General features: G+C 33.3%; 1 protein-coding gene across 1 annotated transcript; it reads right to left on the bottom strand.

Annotated features, from left to right (window-relative positions):
* Positions 1-4,729: 4,729 nt before the first annotated feature.
* On the bottom strand, positions 4,730-12,061 carry LOC120144390 (SEC12-like protein 1). Its single transcript, XM_039158455.1, has 10 exons — positions 11,809-12,061; positions 11,546-11,646; positions 8,343-8,475; positions 8,174-8,265; positions 7,811-7,910; positions 7,655-7,727; positions 7,451-7,571; positions 6,303-6,422; positions 5,126-5,196; positions 4,730-5,040 (listed from the first exon to the last, which is right to left on the bottom strand). Exons 1-10 carry the CDS (start codon positions 12,010-12,012, stop codon positions 4,853-4,855), a joined length of 1,203 nt encoding a protein of 400 aa, XP_039014386.1. The 5' UTR covers positions 12,013-12,061; the 3' UTR covers positions 4,730-4,852.
* Positions 12,062-20,776: the final 8,715 nt, after the last annotated feature.

The following is a 20,776-nucleotide window of genomic DNA, read 5'->3' as shown; positions in this document are numbered from 1 at the left end:
ATCATCATCGGGCATCATTTATTTATTCCAGAAAACTAATTTGAACACTTACTAATGCCATGATATATTCATTCTACTAATACTATCATGCAATGAATTGAGAACCCTATCTTCCCCAAACTTAAGAGAATCATTTACCTCAATGTTAAATAAAAACTAAGTAAAACTAGACTACATGTTATGCAATGTAATGCAATGCAAGGTACCTTGACTACTTATGCTGGTGGTGGTGCGACAGTTGTGCGACTTGGCCGCTTGCGCAATTTTGTGGGGTTAGAGTGTTCAGAATCTGATGCTGGTGTAGTAGGGGTCCTAAGGCCTTTAGGGATTAGGAGAGTTGAGGCTCCTCTCATCAAGACACATTCTTCAACCGGCGTCTATTCTTTTTGCAGAGGGATTTGCTGCGGCATTTCTGATTGTGCTACCTCTAGTGGATCTGTGGGTTATGGGGGTACTGATAAGGTTGAGAGATGGAGCTCAGTTTCTTAACATTCAGTTGTTGGCACTGAGTAGAATGGATCAGGATCGGTTGGCTCCTCATTATTACCGGGCTGGCGAGCTTCTTTTAATGCCTTGACACTCTCAGATGGGCACAAGAGCGTATCAGGAAAGACTGAGATATCAAGATTAAAGTGCGGGAGAATCTCCGTGAAAACATTCGCCACAAACTCATCCCGACGCTTTACATAAGCAAAGAAGGTCATCATATTGTTGGTCAGTTGTTTTAAGTGATCTTGGGTTTGCTTAGTGGCCTCCTCTAGAGCATCTCGTTTTGCCCTGGCATCTTGGGTTGCATTAGCGCGGGAAGTGCTCTATTCTTTTTCTTTGCCCTTGTTTTTCTTGAATCCAAGTAATATAGACAATTTGGCCTTTGTAATACCAGACAGCCTAGGCAATATTTCATCAAAATGCTCATCTGGCACCTTCTTCTTACGACAGAGAGCCATAATGAGGTTTGGAAATACTAAGGCACTAGCGGGCCACTTCAAACAAGAATGAACTTGTTCCACAATTATCTTCCCTATTTCAATCGAACACCCCACCAAAATAGAGTGTAACAGAAGCATCCTCTGCAGTGAGATCGTGGTGTTGTGGGCAGTAGGGAGAAACTTGTGCTTTATAAAATGATTCCACAACTTAGCTATCGGTTGTAGGCTTTCACGATTCACCGATCGTCGGCTGGCTTGTTACCTATTCCACTTTGTGTTTGAGAAACAAAGGTCTTCCAATATTCCATGTTAAGTCTCATTATTTGCCTCTTTTATGAATGTGGTGTGGTTATAAACAATATCCTACAAGTTAAAATAATGATTAATAGTTGAATAGGTAAAGCGAATAGAAATACCATGAACCACCACGACATGTTGGTTTGGGTCAGTTAAGTTGGCATAAAACTCCTTCACAAGAGAGACATTCACGTTCCCCGGATGCTTGGCAAATTTTTGCCACTGGTGCTGGTGAACAATGTTCATGACATCACTGCCGAGGTCGGCATTTTCAGCGTCAGAGAAGATGAAGCCTAACTCAAAGAAAACTCGACGATTCTTGAGCCCTTAAAACCGTTCTTGTACCGCTTCATCGATGAAACACAGTGGAGATGATGGAGTCATGGTTGAGGGACATGAGCGCACCATGGTTTGGTTGACAAAAATAGATATCATTGAATTTTTAAAAGTTACAAAATAGACATTTAACTTTGAACTGTGTTAAAAAATAAATAACAATCTTTAAATGTTATCAAGGGGTGAATAACATACTAAATTAATGAAAAATATAATATTTAGCCCCTCAATCATAACTAAAATTTCACTTTAATACATTTCAACATTTCTCAGTAGTAATTATAAAAAATAGATTTTTTTTAAATATATAAAAATAAATTATTTTTAAAATTAAAAAATATTTTCAAAAAAATCAGTTATCAAACAATGAAATTAATTTTTTTATTAAGAACAATTATTTTATAACTAATTATTTATTTAATTGTTGTTATGTTTTTAAAATAAAAAAATTATAATTTTTGAAGTTAAAATATTTATATTATCAAATAATAAAATTAGTTTTTTTATTAATGATGTAATTTAAGCATTTAACTATTATTTAATAAATTTAAATGTAATTTAAAAATCATACATCCATAATTTTATAATATTATAGTATCAAATAATTTTTATTTATATGGTACAAATTTAATATTTATAATATAAAATTCGTTGCATTTCTCCACTATCGCAAATTCGCGTTGCATTTCACGTTGCGAAAGTTGAAAATCGCGTTGCGATTTTCCATTTCGCGTTGCGATTTTCTATTTCGCGTTGCGATAGTCTACAGTTGTCGTTGCGATTTTCCAAATTCGTTGTGATAGTTAAAAAAAAGATTTTTTTTTCTTAAGAATTTTCTCTAAAAAGATAGTATCCGCGCGGACGTGTTGAAGACACGTATTACCACGACCACGACCACGACCCGAGACGAGACGGACGGTGGCGGCGGCGGCGTGCGAAAGTCCCCCTTGTTCTCTATCACTCAACAAGGAAGTGGGAAAGCCAAACCTTAAATACCATTCCCAATAGTGCTTCCAATACTATGTGGGATTAAGCATTACCAACACTTGTTTCCAATACAATGTGATTATTCAGAAAACAATTAACAATCATGCATCTTAAAACAACTGAATCAACAACTAATTGCATTAGTATTATACAATTAAATATGTCATAATTAAAAGTCAATCTACAATCAATCGCGATTATTGCAATTTTAAGCAAAACATTCAAAAATAATATCACTATTTAAGGCTCAATCCCACATAGTATTGGGAACAAGTGTTGGTAATGCTCAAATCCCACATAGTATTGGAAACACTATTGGGAATGGTATTTAAGGCTTGGCTTTCCCACTTTCTTGTTGAGTGATAGAGAACAAGGGGACTCTCGCGCGCCGCCGCCGCCGTTCGTCTCGTCTCGTCTCGTCTCGGGTCGTGGTCGTGGTCGTGGTCGTGGTAATACGTATCTTCGACACGTCCGCGCGGATACTATCTTTTTAGAGAAAATTCTTAAGAAACAAAATCTTTTTTTTACTATCACAACGAATTTTCGCAACGAATTTGGAAAATCGCAACGACAACTGTAGACTATCGCAACGACAACTGTAGACTATCGCAACAAATTTGGAAAATCGCAACGAATTTGGAAAATCGCAACGACAACTGTAGACTATCGCAACGCGAAATGAAAAATCGCAACGCGATTTTCAATTATCGCAACGCGAAATGCAACGCGAATTTGCGATAGTGGAGATCGCAATGCGAATTAGAGATTGCATTGCGATTTTGTTGGTCATTTTCGCAAATTCAAAAAAAGTTGGTCAAAATCGTATATTATCTGGAATTTTTTGTCACTGAGGTTATTTTCTCTATTTCTTAACGGTTTTGTTACCATTTTCATTATCTAACTTTAAAAGCTATTTGTTCAAAAGGATAATTTTGATATTGTTTAATGACCATTTGTAAATTTTACCTATAAAATTAGTGGTGAGTATTCTAGAATTTCCCCTCTTTTTATCTCTCATTTAGGTAAGATAAATATTATATTTAAAATTTATAAAAAATATTTTTACTTTCCTATCTTAAAAAAAGTCCAAATAAATAATTTTAATTTTAATTTATCAACTCAAATACTACATTTTTAATTTTTAATGAATTATTTGTTTTAATAAATTATCAAACATGCCCTATTACTTAATTGGCTTATATGACAAAATTTTGATTCTTAATTGCCTCAAATAGGGTGAGCATTAGATTGAGTTGATTTAAAAAATTTTGAGTTTTTTCGAGTTAATGATTCCTATTTTATAGCTCGAAATTGAGTTACTTTTTTTGAGTTGAATTAAGTTAAATTTTTAAGTTTTTATTTAAATTTAATTGTAAATATTTAATATTATAATATTATTTAATTTCAATTTAAATGTTTTCTATATATATATATATATATATATATATATATATATATATATATATTTCTTCATTTTTCTTTATATATGATATACATATATCATAAGGGATATACTCTACTCAAACTTAAAAATCAAACTACTAATTATTAAAAAAATTAGGTTATTCGAATTATTATCTAAGTTATTCGAGTTGTATTTTACAATACGATTCAAACTTAAAATTTTTCTAATCGAGTCAAATTTATAAAATTGCAATTCAAATCTATTTTTTCGAGTCGAATTGAAAAAATTAATTTTTAAAGTTGAATCGAATTTTGCTCAGCTTTAAATTCGAAGCATTCTCAACTTTTTTATTAGATTATCAATTTTTATCTAATTATTTAATAAAAATATAACTAATCAAATCATAATGTAATTAATGTATTTTTTTAATTCAAACGTACTGCTCTGATGGAGTGGTTATTCCTGCAGTTTCACGCACAACTTAACACAATATATATAATTAAAATACACGATAAAATACGATACATGAAAAGAAATAGAACAAAATAAGACAAGATTATAATATATCAAAATACATTATATTAATGCATGAATTATGATAAACGTATATAAATATACATGTTGGAGAGGCCATTACGACACTCATACCCGAGTAACTGAATAATCTTTCAAGTTCAAAAACTTCACCTTAAAGATCAACAGACTTGAAATCTGATATATCTTCAACGTAATTTCGTAAAGACGTTTTATTTAGTATTTGTAGTTTCTTTTCCATGGAATTTAAGTATCTGGACTCACTAATACAACATATTGAACCGCTAATGCGCAGAAAAACTGCGAACCCAATTATCTATAGTTTTGATACAACTTCCGGTATCGATTAGATCGGATAAAATACTCACATATCTAAAGGTCCGAACACATCTTCTGACTGAGCATCCCCTAAAAATGAATCGAGCTTCGGTCTTGCTTGCTGTTCTCTCGCGAGAGGGAAGTTCCAAAACGAATCCGATTTCTGGAAGAACACATAAAAAACAATTGCCGATGCCAAAAACAGTCCCAGAAGCATCAAGTAAATCTGCCACTCTGCACACAAAGATATAATCGTTCTTGTATCTGATAACATTGCTCATACGCATCCCACGGAGAGAGGAGAGAGAGGGGAAGCTACCTTTCCAATCTGCAGGAACGTTTAATTTTGTTACCATGGCTCCCGATTGACTGGAAGTTGTCAGCACAACCCTGCAACAAAGCAATGACATGGGAAATCAAGGAGCTGGACCCGGTATTATATGTGTCTCATGTTACTCGAACTCAAATACGAGTTCTGAAGATGGACGTGTCCAACACGGGTATGTTCAACTTTTTCCAAATTTGTTAATGTATATGGAGGGTCATTATCCCCAAAGCCATGTTCGAAAAAGGGCCTGACATGGGTACTTCAAGAAAAATGAGAAGTTGGAACAAAGATCTGAACTAGGGTTTTAAAGAAATAAAGAAATACTAAATGCTACCTTGAAAAGAAAAACTAAAGCTGCTATTCGAATAAATAAAATATAACTACAAAAAGAGAAACTGAAAAATGATCAAAAACATCATTTATTATTTATTTTTTTTGATAAAAATTGGAGGTCTCATTAAAAACTCCCTTCGTATTCATCCACATTACTAGCAAGTATGTTAACGAATATTGGAAGGAAGAAAAGAGTACCTCATATTTCATTAAATAAAACACCCAATACATATGAAAACACGGAATACCCTCGTACGGGATACCATTACAAAAAATCAGAATCACCTAAAACTCTCACCTCCTCAACCACAAAGCCCCATAGACAATCACCCTATACCTAAGTTACACCTCCAGCAAAAGAAAAAACAACCCAACACCTAAGGACATAACAGAACAGAAAAACAACACCTGCAACCATTAAAACGAAATCAACAGCCTCTAAAGGGAACTCCACTAAAAGAACCATCACGATCCAAAGCCACCAAAAATAATTCACGATCCAAAGCCATCATTTAATAAAATATACTATTTCTAACAAATTCATTAATGTGAAAAAAATCATTACAGTGACAGATTGCCTTAAATTCATTAAGGTAAAAATTGTAATCTGACGAGGAGAACAGGGAATTACAGCAAAGATAAAGGTGTTTATCAAAAGACAAAAGAACACCATGATAATCTCAAAGAGAAAGCTCTTGAATGATCCAGAGATTCATGATCTTTTAAGACTTGACTACAGACAGGCCCAATCTAGAGACATTATTACTGAAAGCTAAATACAAGTATTTTCTTGAAAATGATTAGCAAAAATACCACTCGTTTCACCAAACCATACCTTTGACTAGGACAGAACTCAAGCGATGCAATTGGTTCACCCGGGTGTAGCTCCTTGATCCAATGGCTGATCTCCATTTTGTTTACTTCAACCACACAAATGTCTCCATCTGTGCTTCCCCTGTGACGAAAACAATCAAGCATATTTTTCAAATGAGCATATTGCTGGAGTTCATCATAAATGTAATCTGTTCTACAATATTTTCCATAGCATCATTAAAACAGTGATTGATATTTATGAATCTTGATTACTACATTCTTAACTCTCTGTATCTATCACTTCATTTTTCAACAGACCCTACTCCATTCTCTTCATGAGAAGCCAGGCAAGTTAAACATTTACATAGATGGCATGTATATTGAACCACGAAGCTCAAACTCTTCATTTTTCTTAAAATACCCATGACCGAAACTCGTTTATTTTTCATCAGACCCTACTCAATTATCTTCACGAGAAGCCAAGCAAGTTAAACATTTACATATACATAGATGACTTGTATCTTGAGTTAATGTTGCTCAAACTCTTCATATTTCTTAAAATACCCATGTCCGGAACTCGCGTCTGACACATGGTTATGAAGTTATGACTTCTAAGGATCCTCCATATACATGGAAAAACTTGAAAAAATCGGACCATGCCCATGTCGGACTCATACTTGCATCCAACACTCGCATCTGAGTCCGAATAACATAGATATTAACGCATTCACACATTCACACATGCACACCCAAACACTTTCAGCTGCATTATAACCATGGAAATAGAGATCTTAAATGTAAAGCTGTATCAAACCGAGCTATATTCATGTTCAACATATTTAAATTTTTGGGCATGGTTACAAGGATATGACCTTCCAAGAACTCTTCAAATACATGGAAAAAAGTTACAAAATATCCATATGACACATATTTGTATGCAACAAACATATTTGTGCGCAATATATCCCCAGATCCAAGTAACATAGAAGGCAAGTACAAAATTCTACAGTGGAAAAACATAACTAGGGAATATAGATTTGAAAGTTAATAATACTATAGGGTTTTTTTTTAAACAACCAAACCAAACCAACCCAATTGCTTCGTTTTTCTAATTTGCAACATGAACCCTGATACTACAAAGAAATCCAAAAGGCAATGCTGAAGGCTTACAGTGCTAAATATTTTCCATCGAGGCTTACAGACATAATAGAAGCAGGCTTTATGAGTAACCTCTTATGCCCGATTTTATTCCATGTGCTTATGTCGTAAACTGCAGTAACTGCTTTATTACCTGACAAATTTCAGCATGCAGTTTTTTAAAAGTCATTTAATAACTGAAAATAAATCGTTTGCTTCAAACTAAAGCATGGTTACCCTTTTGAACAGCACAAAACAAAAATGGTTTTGTCCCATCCTGGGAAAACCGACATAATTCTATCTTTTCATCCTACAGACAAAAACAGACCAAATATTAGTCAGAGACAAATTTTAGCATATATCAAAGAAAATCATTGGTTAAAGGAATGATACCGAGTTTCGAGCTAAAGTCATTAAAGGAATACCATCATCTGCCTGCCAGATTCTTGCTGAACCATCAGTAGATGTTGATGCTAAAAATTCTGAATCAAGGCTAGAGTATGAAAAACAAACCAAGAAAAAATCAAGTCATGTTGGAAATGAAAAATCATCAAAACAAATTTAACTTCATAAAATATACACGTGATTTACTTTTTTTACAAAAAAGATGACATGCAAGATGATTTTTCAACCCCTTTTATTGGTCATTAGAATATTTTTGTTGAGCAAGAAGTCTCATAACGGCACCTCATATGGTAAATAACATTTCCAGACAGTAATTACATTAAGATTGCATGCAAATAGGTTCATTTTTACCTAAAATCCATATCCCGAAAGGATTCATGTGCTCTTCCTTCATCGACAATAATGCGCAGGCTTGGCCATTCCAAGATTCTAAGATGCCCATCCTATTGTTGATCACGATAGAAGTTACCAACATGAGAAACGAAAACAAGCATTAATCAAATTCAAGATGACTGCTTACCACTCCACCAGTGGCAAATTTAGAACCATCAACACTGAATGCGAGGCATTTCTGTGGACCAGCATCTTGGAGAGGAGGTACTTGTTTGACAAGCAGCTTCAATTTTGTTTCCAGACCATACACCTCAAACAACCTGCCCATACAAGAAAATATCTCATTCTATTAAAACACCATGCCCAAGAATTGTCAGCAAGGCTAAAATGAAGTAATTTTTTTTTATAGGAATTGGAGACTTCATTAAAAACCTCCCTCTTAGTGGTTCTTTACCCTATGGTAAGAACCAACTAGCGGAAAGAGGAAAAGAGTGTCTCAATATATTGAATTCAAACGAAGTACATAAGCCTAAATAGAACTCCTGAGAGTTACATAAAACTTAAACATACACCATTTAAACGTTACTGCTAAACACCCAAACCCACTGAAACACATATAACCATCAACCAATCCCCTCCTTAGCTAATTTATTAACCTCGCAATTACAGCTCCTAGGAATCCACCTCACAATAATAGCATGCCTAGAAACAATAGACACCAAGTCCTGAACAAAATTAAAAAGGAAAGTAGGAACTGTGGCTTGATCATGAATCCAATCCACTGCTTGCTTACTGTCACTTTCCACAATGAGTCTTCCCTTCGACACCCAATCTGAGGCGACAAAGATTTCAATGCCTCTTTTGATAGCTTTCAATTCTGCTAGAATGATAGGATTAGGACCAACCTTTTGTGAAAAGGAAATAAGCTCAGATCGATTCCAATCACGCAGAATACCCCCAATTCCAGCAATCATCCCTGTTCTACTAACAGCTCCATCCATATTCATCTTATAAAAATCAATAGGAGGAGGAGTCCAACATACCATAGGCCTATTCAAATCCATGAATGCCGAAAGATTATCTGCCAGTGAAGGATCACCAATCAAAGAATCCACCTGAGTAGAGATATTCGAATACTTTGCTAGGAACCATTTTGCTAGTTTGAACCGAACAGTGAAGAACAAAATGAGTCTATCCAGTTTTCCTTTACCAAAAATTATTTCATTTCTGATTTTCCAAATTGACCATAAGACTGCCCCTGGAATAAACTTCCACAGCTGAATATGGCTTTAAATCAGACCAAGAGCTTAGAAGGGACTGTGGATCACCGGGTATAGCTGACAGAATACCCCAAAAGCCTATTACTCTATTCCATAAATCCCACGAAACCTGGCAAGCAATAAAAAGATGTTGAACAGTTTCTTCACATCGATTACATAGAGGGCAAAGAATATCATCCCCAATAGGAACCCCCCTTTTCTTCAATTTCACTCTCACGACAACTTTTTTATGTGAGACTTGCCAAAGGAATGCCTTGACCCTAGGAGGGACTAAGCCCATCCACACACATTTATTCCACTGAAAAGAATCATCATTATAAGATGATAGAGACTTCCTGCACGCCTCACCTGCATCGTCCCATAGCAAACAATCCTCCACTGAATCAATCAATTTAATGTCTTTAAGTAATTCCAGTAGCTCTACCAACTGATCCACCTCCCAATCGCATAGATTCCTCCTAGTCTTAATATTCCACTCCCATCCATCGAATCAAAACTACCAAAATCTACAACATTTCCCATTTTGTTTGATGATAAGGCATAAATCCTAGGAAAAAGGAGTTTCAAAGGTAAATCCCCTAACCAAACATCATTCCAAAAGTAATTGTTTGTCATGATAAACATCAATCTAAAAATGTAGAAATTTCTCCTTCTATCTCAGGCCATAAAGGATTTAGTAGTCCATTTCCAGATACCAATATTACCAACACAATATTTTTTTTCTTTCTTTTGGAGGGGGAGGGAAGAGGGAATGTTAAAACAACCAATATAATTTGAGGTCTTCCACATTTGCTTCAAAACTAGACTTATTAAATTAAAGTTGATGCATTATGTAATGAATACATAAAGGATTTAGAAGAGCTCATAAGACATCTCAAAGCAATCTGATTCAAATTAGCACCAAGAACTTACTATGCTTCTGGATATCATATAATCGAATCAACAATGAGCATAGCAAAAAGTTAGTTTGTGAACAACTCAAACAAGGGCAAGGTTCAAGAATATGAATGAAAAATCCAGAACAGAGAACTGAACACTGTTGATTACGAAATCATTCCTCAAATCCAAAGCAGGCAAGAATGAGTCCACAACCACATACGAAATAATGCAGAGAGCCCTACATGCAGATAACCGAGCAAAGAGAAGAGATTTCTAGTATATTTTTTTTTGTTGCACAAAGCCCCCTTAAGAAGAGACAATACCCCACTTCTCCCTCCAATAGTTCCAAAGCCAAATGGAAGCAAAAAGAAACCATTTCCAAACTATATGATTATTACCCTCAAGATCAAAATACCTTGAGCCCTCGCATTTCTCCACGACCGTAGCAAGATATTAAAAGAAGTAGAACAATAACAAAACAGAAAATTTGGTGAACAGATCACGAAAAAGTTCAATTTATGTTCACTTATATATGCTTATCAAGCTAAATAAACAAATATAACCAAGATTTTGCTACTCGTTTGTTAAAGAAACAGAACTCAGACGACTTCACTTTGTTTATACTAAAGAACAAACTTCTTTACGAATCATTTGATACTATTTTAATAAATAATTTAACGCTCATTTCAAAAACACATTTATTCTTTGATTATGATATAATTTAGAACATACCTTTTTTTTTGTTTTCCTTTATTGCTTTATAATATAATTATCAGATCTAAAAGTCATTTATTTGTTGTTCGTTTGTTTGTTTGAAATTACTCAGATTTGTTGGCGTATCCTTCATGAATATATTTTAATTAGTAGTGAACATGTTTATTTAATTTTTGCGAACATGGTCATTTAATTTAAACAAATGAATACACACATAATGTTCAATGAACCAAGCTTGAACTTCTCAACGAATATGAACAAGCTCAAAAAAAAAAACAAATGAACATAGATAGAGTTTTATTCGTTCAAGCTTGGTTTAGGGGAGTAACCATATAGTTTGGAAATGGTTTCTTTTTGAACAGATTAAGCTTATTATTATTGAATAAAATGACAGCCTAATAAACATCACGAAGCGTTTCAAAAGAAAATTGAATATTCTTTCATCTCCAAGCGATGACAATCAACAATTAACAAACTCGGGGAAAGTAAAATTAAAAAGAAAATAGAAAGAACTCACTTGCAACCGCCATTAGAGGTAGAGCAAATGAAGTCATCTCCACTTGGGTGCACTGCAATGGTTATTGGATCACCATCACTCTCTTCAAATTCATGCCTAACCTAATATAAAAAATTTAAGTATATAAAACATAAATTCCTAAAAACAGAAATCAACTTTCCCAAAACCAAGAGTGGATACAAAAAGCAATAAATAAATGTAACATTAACATAATGTTTCTCGAACACCCGAACACCCAAGTTAAGGGGGAAAAAGGAGCTTACCAATGGAGAGGAAGACAGAGAACTGGACTTGGGATCAAAAGAGAAAATCTCGATAGCAGCAACCGAAGAATAAGAACTGGGTCGGGTCATGGTCAGTCCCAACACGACCAAATTGACATTTTCGGGTCGACGGATCCATGAACCACACTTGACGGACCTACCTGCTCCTTCTTCCATTGGTGAAGAGAATCGAAAGCTCGACATAAGTCAATGACAGATGTTTCTTCCCCTGCTTTTTTCGTTCCTGTATTTTAGAAGCCTTCACTTTCGCCGTTTGAAGGAGATCTTTATAGGCAAATATATGAATATAATATAAGGGGGAAAAATATCTGGAGAAAAAAAAGGTAAAATCATACGAATTTAAATTTACTGAGGTATGAATTCTTATTATATTAAAATTTTAGGGTAAATTATATCGTACCGTACTGTACTATATTCTCTCTCTTATTTTTCTCATCTAACTTTTAATTATTCTATTTTGCTCACTGAACTTTACAGATAAAAAAGGTGGCCGTCGGCCACTGTCGACCGCCGTAGATGGTAGTCATTCGGTCTCAAAATGGGATGGGTCGCTTCGTCTCGACGTCATGAGTTTGAATCTGACATCCATTTTGTCGGAAGCTGCTACGAAATCTATGAATTTGAGATTGAAAATGAGAAACCAAAACATTTCAATTCAAATTCACGGGTTTTGGGACATTTTTCGGTGAAACAACCACCAAATCCAGACTCAGGGGATTGAGACGAATCAACCCATCCCATTTTGGGACTGAATGACCATCATCTACGGCGGTCGACAGTGACTGGAATGAAAATGATGTGGTAGCCGACGGAGAGAAAATGGAGAAGAGAAGGAAAAAGGGTAAATTACACCATGAATCATTAAACTTTACTCTATCTCATATTTTACTCACCAAAATAATGTTGTTTTAGAGTATATTTGAGTTTTTCAAACCGGCACCGTTTTGATTCCTGTGCCACGTCATAACGCTGTTAAAAAGTCGAGTCGAGTATAGTTAGGGGTGTAAACGAGTCGGGTCGACTGTGCCATGTCATATCGCCGTTTTGATTCCTGTAAAGTTCAGTGAGCAAAATAAAAAAATTAAAGGTTGGGTGAGGAAAATAGGAAATAGAGTATAGTTAGGGGTGTAAACGAGTCGAGTCGAGCTTGAGTATTGCTGAGCTCGACTCGACTCGACTCGAAAACTCTGAAATGGAGCTCGAATCGATTCGAAAACTCACGAGCTTAAAATTTTCAAGCTCGACTCGAACTCGAAATCTTGAACTGAAGCTCGTGAGCAGCTCGAAAAGACTAGAAATAGAAAAAAAAATTCTTAAACTTAACTCGATTTGCGCCTCAAACTCAAACATGGACCTTAAATATATGAAATCTTACTGTATTTTTTTTAAATCAATACATAAATATTAATATTATTAATAATTTATTTTTTAAAAAAATAAAATCTTAATATATTATATTTTCGAGCTGCTCACGAGCTTTTCGAATTGAATATCGAGTAGCTCGTTTCGGCTCATTAAGAACTCGAGTCGAGCTCGAGTCGAGTCCATTTGATCCGAGTATTTATCGACCTTGATCGAGTCGATCTCGAGTAACTTGCGATCTGTCTTGTCTCGTTTACAGCCCTAAATATAATACAGTGAGAAGCAGTATAATTTACCCTAAAATTTGTAAATAATGAGAAATTAAAAATTCAAGAAGCATAAAATTAAATAATCAATAAAAATATAAAAAAAAATCTAAAATACAAAAAACATATAAAATAAAAGGAAATTTGAAAATTTTAGGGCATGCAATCGTATTTCTCTATCCATGCCTGGGTACAATGTAATAAAGCGTGCCTTGTCGTCGGACACCTACACTCGGATAAAGCTTATTATTTTTTTAATTATAATTTTGTAGATTTAACAAGTAAACTATCATATTAATTGTGGAAAAAATATAAATAAAGTTATATAATTATAATATATTTTATTTTATCAAAATAATTAAAAGATACCTGATAATCATAAAATTTTCAACAAAATAATAAATTTTTTTATCAAATATATATAATAATTATCTTTAATTAATTTTTAATATTATATTTATATGGGATTTAATTAATTTAGTATCGGGGGCACCGCTCCAAAGAGAGAGGGTGGAATTAACAACGTGGTTGGCGATATAACTAGAGTATGATGAACAAAACAATGCTTAAAATATCCATACATTTTATGTTATTCGTGTATATTAAACAAACAAAAAATGACACAAACTAAATTACTCATTGACCGAAAAAATAGTTGTTATTTTTAGAGATTTTATGTTTGAGTTCAGAAACTGCATGATATTTGAACGTTCATTATAAATAATTGAGAGTCTTTAGAACATATATTACTACTTATAAGCACCCTATATTAATAAAAAAAATGGCTTTAATATAAAATAAGCGTCCAAACTATAGCGTTTTTCACGAATAGATGCTAAAATTATTTTTTAAATGATCATAGTGTCTAATGTTACAAACATTATCATTTTAGATGCTCGGGTAGTCAACGATGTTAATTTCCTCCGTTAAGTGACATGTGCTACAATTTGATATTTTAAAAATGTTATTAATTTTTTTAAAATTTATATTTGAAAATACATAGAAATTTCAAAATAACTGCAAAAACTTTGAAAACTTTCATTTCAATTTCTAAACTCACGTCGGTCGCCACCCTTTGCCGTCGAAGAAACTCCACCTGACCTCTCCCGCGACCAAAACCCCTATGAAATCATGATCGATCGACGGCCAATCGACAACGAATTGACGTTTTATACATGCGAATCCTATGATAAAAATCATGATCTCACGCGATTCCAACAACCTGTCGGCAACAACTACGACAACATAAGACTAGGAGAATGATAGGGACTACCTTGGTAGTTGAGGTAGTGGTCGAAAAGGGCGGCATCGACGGGTTAGGGTTAGGATTTGTGGATTTGTGGATTTCATAAATTTTGGGTCTTTTTTGTAATTTAAGAGAAATTAGGTTTTTTATAAATATAATAATATTTTTAATATTTTTTAAAAAAATTCAAAATTATTATATTTTAGCATGTATCACTTAAAGGAGAAATTAACACAGTTGACGGCCCGAGCAACTAAAGTAGTAACATTTATAACTTTAGGCATCAAGATCTTTCAAAAAATAATTTAAACACATATTCGTGAAAAGTGTTATAGTTTAATCACTTAGGTGGTGTTTGTTTTTGCAGATGTAAAATATCTGCAGTCTGCGGACCACATCTGCAGACATCTGCAGTCTGCGGACCACATCTGCAGACATCTACAGCAGAAGAGGTGGACCAAAAGTCTACAGTCTGCAAGAAGAAGACTGTTTGTTTTTTAACGTTTGCATACTGCTAAAATAAACTGAAATATAAATAAACTGATTTTTTAAACTTAAAAAAGTTTTGCAATACTAAGATTTAAATAATTTTAGTTTTACAATACTGAAATTTAAATAATTCATACAACTACAATAATAACTTTTTTAGAAAAACAAACACCACCTTATTAATTCTATAATAAGTCTCACATAATCACATGTATTATTAGTTTTATAAGTTTTATAAAATAAAATTTATAAATGATTATTAAATTATATGATTTTTTTAAATATACAATTATGTAATACTTTTATTTTTTAAAATATATATTCATAATTTATTTTTATAATTATATGATATTTTTAGAAAATATTTTTTAATTTATCAAATTATTTTATGATTATTTTTTATTTAATTGTGATTATATTTAAAATTTTAAAAACATAATTTATAATTTTTTATATTTTAAAATCTTAATTATCAAACAATGAAATCATTTTTTATTAAGCAATGTGGTTTAAATACTTATATTTTTATAAAAAATTTAAATATAATTTAAAAATAACAAATCTAAAAAAATATTATATTTAAACTTAAATCAAAATAATTAAAATAAATATAAAATTTTAATAATATATAAAATAATTTATATGATAAAAATTAAATATCTATAATATAATATTAAAAAATTAATATTTAATTTATTTAAAAAATAATATTAAAATTAATATCTATAATATAATATTAAAAAAATTAATATTTAATTTATTTAAAAAATTAATATTAAAATTAAAATCAAATATAATATAAAATTAAATATAAAATTTCTTTGAAGAGGTTAGAAGACGCCTGTAGACATAAGATCAGGTCTGCGCCGCGCAGACCACGCGCAGACGTTAGAAGAGTTTTTGTCTTCTAAAAAACAAACGGTCTGCGAAGCCCAGTGTCTGCGCGGCGCAAACATAAGAGCTTTGCAGACCTTACACAGTAAAAACAAACACCACCTTATTTTATATTTAAACCAATATACATATACACACACTTGATTTTGTTGTTTCGGATTTATTTAAAAATCAACAAATGGTATTAACTTGTCTCATATATTATTGGAGAAATTGCATGAACCATCACTTTTGTTTTAATTTTATACATTTTCTCACTAAATTCAAAAATATAATATTTGGTCACATTCATTTTCAGTTAATTAATATATAATCACTTTTATTTATTTTTCCCTCACTAACGACAGTCAAAATTTCAATGACTAAACATTTAAGAGTCGATAAGTAAAATAATCAAATCTTATTTAAATAAAAATAAAAGTGACAAAATATTATGTTTTTTAAATTTAGTGAGGAAAATGTACGGAATTTAAATGAAAGTGAAAAATCATATCGTTTACCCTATATTATTTACCTAGTTTATTAAAATGAATTTTAAATATTTTCACATAAGACAAATCAATAATGTTTATTATATGATATTAGTAAATAAGTGGTAAAAGTTAAAATAAAATTTTGATTATTATTTTTTGGCTTCCAACGAATTCAAATGAGAGAAAGTTTAATTATTTATCTCCATTTGAGTTTTCAAGTTTGTATTGATGAATGTCTCCTAAATTTAGTGAGAGAATGTAACACATTAATCTGATCCGATCTGAAATTTAAAATATTAGAATATTACACTGAACCACTCAAGTGATTAACCATTTCTTTTTTATATATAAAAAAACATTTAAACGTATTCATAAATTCAAAGAAAATAAAATAACATGTCTATTGTTTTATAAAATATTAGGGGAGCTCCTGACAATAGTTTTCAAAATAAACAAGTTTGAATAGAGTTTATGACTCAATAATTACACGAGGGTTTTATGATAGTACATGCTCACTACAATATTCGAGACGTACTCTGATAAAGATCAAGTTTGGAAAATCCTAAAATTCGGCGATGAGCTCCTAGAACGGACACCTAAGAATTTGTGCATAGAAAAATATTCCATACGATGAGCTCACAAGCTTAGTGCCACACAAATAACTCAATTATACTACATGCATTCAACAAAAGAACATCTACAAGTATGGTTATGAAAACATGAGTACATCTATGACACAACAAGGCAAGCATCATGGTGTAGCTTGGTATCACTATAGCATCACGGAACTCAAACCCCTATTTTCTTACCAAAGACACCTCAAGTAAGATATGGGTCACATAGCATCAGCATCTTATGGTACCATATGCTAGGTTCGGGTAACAAAGCGTCGGTACCTTGCCTAGCTAGTCTACTCCCTTTAAGTACTCGGGACGTGTTTGAGTCACCTAGCATTAGCATGACGTTCAACTAATGGTTTAAGTGCCTAAGAAATAATTTGGATATATCTGGATAACCTTACTACACTAAACAATCATCATACAAAGTGACTTAGGTGTTCTCGTCGTTTCCCGAGCATGCAAACAAGACATAAGTCTTATGGAATATTACCTCTTTAAGATCTTATGTTATCACACAATCATTAAGGTTCTCACTTGTAAGCTTGTAAGCTTATAGAAAAGTCCCAACTCATGAAATCTCTTTTTCCTACTCTCTAAAGTAAGCAAGGCTTATAGCCTAAAGTTTCACTATGGTACCGATACTCAGCCTTAAGTATCGATATTTTCCCTTTTAGAGTATTGATACTTTCTCGAGTATCGATACCAAAATAGCCCACTGTAATTTGACATATCCCTTAGTATCAATACCCCTAGATAGGGTATCGATAGTCCTCTTTATGGTATCGGTACTATCCTGAGTACATGTACCAAAATCCTATTTGATGTTTGGGAAAAAATTACACGAGTATCGATACTCCCATCTTGAGTATCGATACTCTTCTCATGGGTATCATTACTTACCTGGGTACCGATACCAAAATAGCTCACTATAATTTGAATAAACCCTCGAGTATCGATACTAGACCCCAGAGTATCAATACTTCTTAAATAGTATCGATACCTCAAGAATAGGTATTAGTACTCCTACACTAAACCTTCTAATTTTAGCCTTTTTTAGCGATCAATATTAGTATTATACCCTTAACCTAAAACACTTTGTTTCTCTCGTGTAACATTTCCTAAATCCCTCTTAAGATATTCTCAAGACCCCTAAATGGTGTTTAAGGCTTATGTAGAGTTAAAAGGGTCATGAAAAGTCATTACTTTATGTTTGAACAACATCAAATTCCCATTTTCATGCAAAGAATGCAAATGCACCCAAATGGCTCATGCACCCATACATGCATCAATATTATACATGCTGATGTACAAATAGCAAGGAAAGGTTAGAAATATGTTACCTTACTAGTAGTTGCAGGAGGAACAACCCAAAGATCACCTAAGGACCTCTTTCTCTTTGTCATTCACCTTAGAGCTTTCTCTTATTCCCTTACTAAAACAAATCAATGAAATGAGTTATTAGCTCATTTAAGGATTCAAGAAAGGTAAAAACATGATTCTTAAGGTTTAGGAATGTTTTAGAGCTACCCACAAGCTCTAAAATACCAAAACCCTCCTAAAACCCAACTATGGCCACCATGGCCAAGCTCTAAGATTAAGAGCATAAATTGAAGCTCCAGGGAAGATGATTTCAAAATCTACCTTCACAACTTCGAACTAGGGAGAATGGACAATAAAAATGTCTCATTTGCTAACTTTCACTTTAGAGGAATGGAGAAAAAGAGAAGGCCTTCCTCAATTCAAAATAGTTTAGGGGTTAATTATTGCTTCAGTCTCTCTCCTCATCTATCATCAATTCAAAGATACAATTTTTAATTCAAGATGGGTTCAATCCAAGCCCAAATCACTTCATTTTTGGACGAGGACTTTTTTACATGTCTATTACGTTTATTTAACTCTCTCTCGGGTTAGCCCAAAATTAATAATCCATGAATCAGGGATTTATAGAAAAAATGAATTCTTTAAATTCTTTTAGTGTTTCAGTGAAATATTTAATTAAAGCATCAAATGATTTTTATGTGAGGCCAAGATAATGGGAAATTGATTTTACATGAACCTATATTAAAAAATGACACACAAAAAGTTTACTTAACCAAAATTTGAGTGATCAAAATATAAGCTTACTCATAATTGGATGACCAAAATATAAAAATAAAAAGTTAGTTTTTATTTGAGATTTAAGGTCAGAATTGACCTAATTGTTGAAATCGATTAACTAAGTGGCTCAGTTTTGACTTTTTAAAATATAATGATGCAATTGTAAACTTACTAATACTAGAGTAGCTTTTTTAGAATAAAAAGGGCATCATTTAAACCCCCTTCTAACCTAAAAAGGGGAAAAGAGTACCCAACCTTCATTAACCATGAATAGGATCTTTTACAACAAAACTATTTAAACACAATGGATAGTCACAAGTAAAAGACACGGGGAAGAGGACGTAATGGTTAAATGAGCTAACATGTGGGCAACCTCATTTGCAGAGCTAAGTTGGATTCCATAATGTGATATAATTCAGCCAGAGCAAGTCGCAACACCAAGGAGTCCAACTAGTGTTGCTGAACCTGCTTGACGATTGCAGCTTCGTCATTTTCGAGCAAGACTTGTGAATATCCCATTTCAACAACCAGGTGTAGACCAAAATAAATGGCTTGGGATTCAACATATTACGCATCACAAGAACAATCTAGACAAACAGCCCGACTAAACAACACAAATCCCTATGAATCCTGTATAACTACACCGTCGGTGAACCATTCCGTAAAGGACATGCTCCGTTAATATTTATTTTGACATAATCGGAAGGTGGCTTGCACCAATGTACAAATAGATCACTGGATGCAGAAATCGACATGGTATCCCCATTGGGAGCAATCTTTCTATCGTAGGCGGCCTGCATGGCTTGGCTTGGCTTGCTGCCACTATGTGTCATCCTGGCAATATACGATCCTCATGCATGTGGATATTTCGACGATACCTTATTTTGTACAGGAGCTTTAGCAGGGATGTAAAGATATGATAGTCGATCAAGGAGAGTAGAGATTCTAACCATTCACTACAGGAAGTGAACGTACCAATGCTAAAAAAAGGCAGGCAGACAGTCCAGCAGCCCGAAACATTGGATGAACCTCCGAACAGTCTCGTAACATATGTATTAGAATGAGTAAAGAAAGCAAAGAATTCAGAAAATGTATATTGATAAATCCACAGATTACAAAGCACGAGTTCTGGTTTTATACAGTACAAGTGATCCAGCTTAACAGAAGCTCAACCGCTTTCTAACAGCCTAACTTCTCAACATCTTCCTAACAGCCTAACTTCCTCTGAACGGCTACTGCTAGCATGGCACATTCAACATGGAATGCAGGCTTTATACTACTAACATTCTCCATGCTCCTTCTCGTCTTCAGAGTTAGACTTGTTGAACATATTTTGGATCAAAATTCTTCAAATGCATTTCTGGCCAGTGGCTTGGTGAAGACATCTGCTATTTGATGCATGACTGGGACGTAGCTGACACTCAGTTGATCTGCTGCTACTTTCTCATGCACAAAGTGAACATCAAGATTGACGTGTTTGGACTAAGCATGATATACCAG

The sequence above is a fragment of the Hibiscus syriacus genome, unplaced genomic scaffold, assembly GCF_006381635.1.
Source record: "Hibiscus syriacus cultivar Baekdansim isolate YM2019G1 unplaced genomic scaffold, ASM638163v2 tig00110889_pilon, whole genome shotgun sequence".
Taxonomy (NCBI): domain Eukaryota; kingdom Viridiplantae; phylum Streptophyta; class Magnoliopsida; order Malvales; family Malvaceae; genus Hibiscus; species Hibiscus syriacus.
The sequence above is the reverse complement of the archived record's forward strand: the minus strand, read 5'-3'. Positions and strand labels throughout refer to the sequence as shown.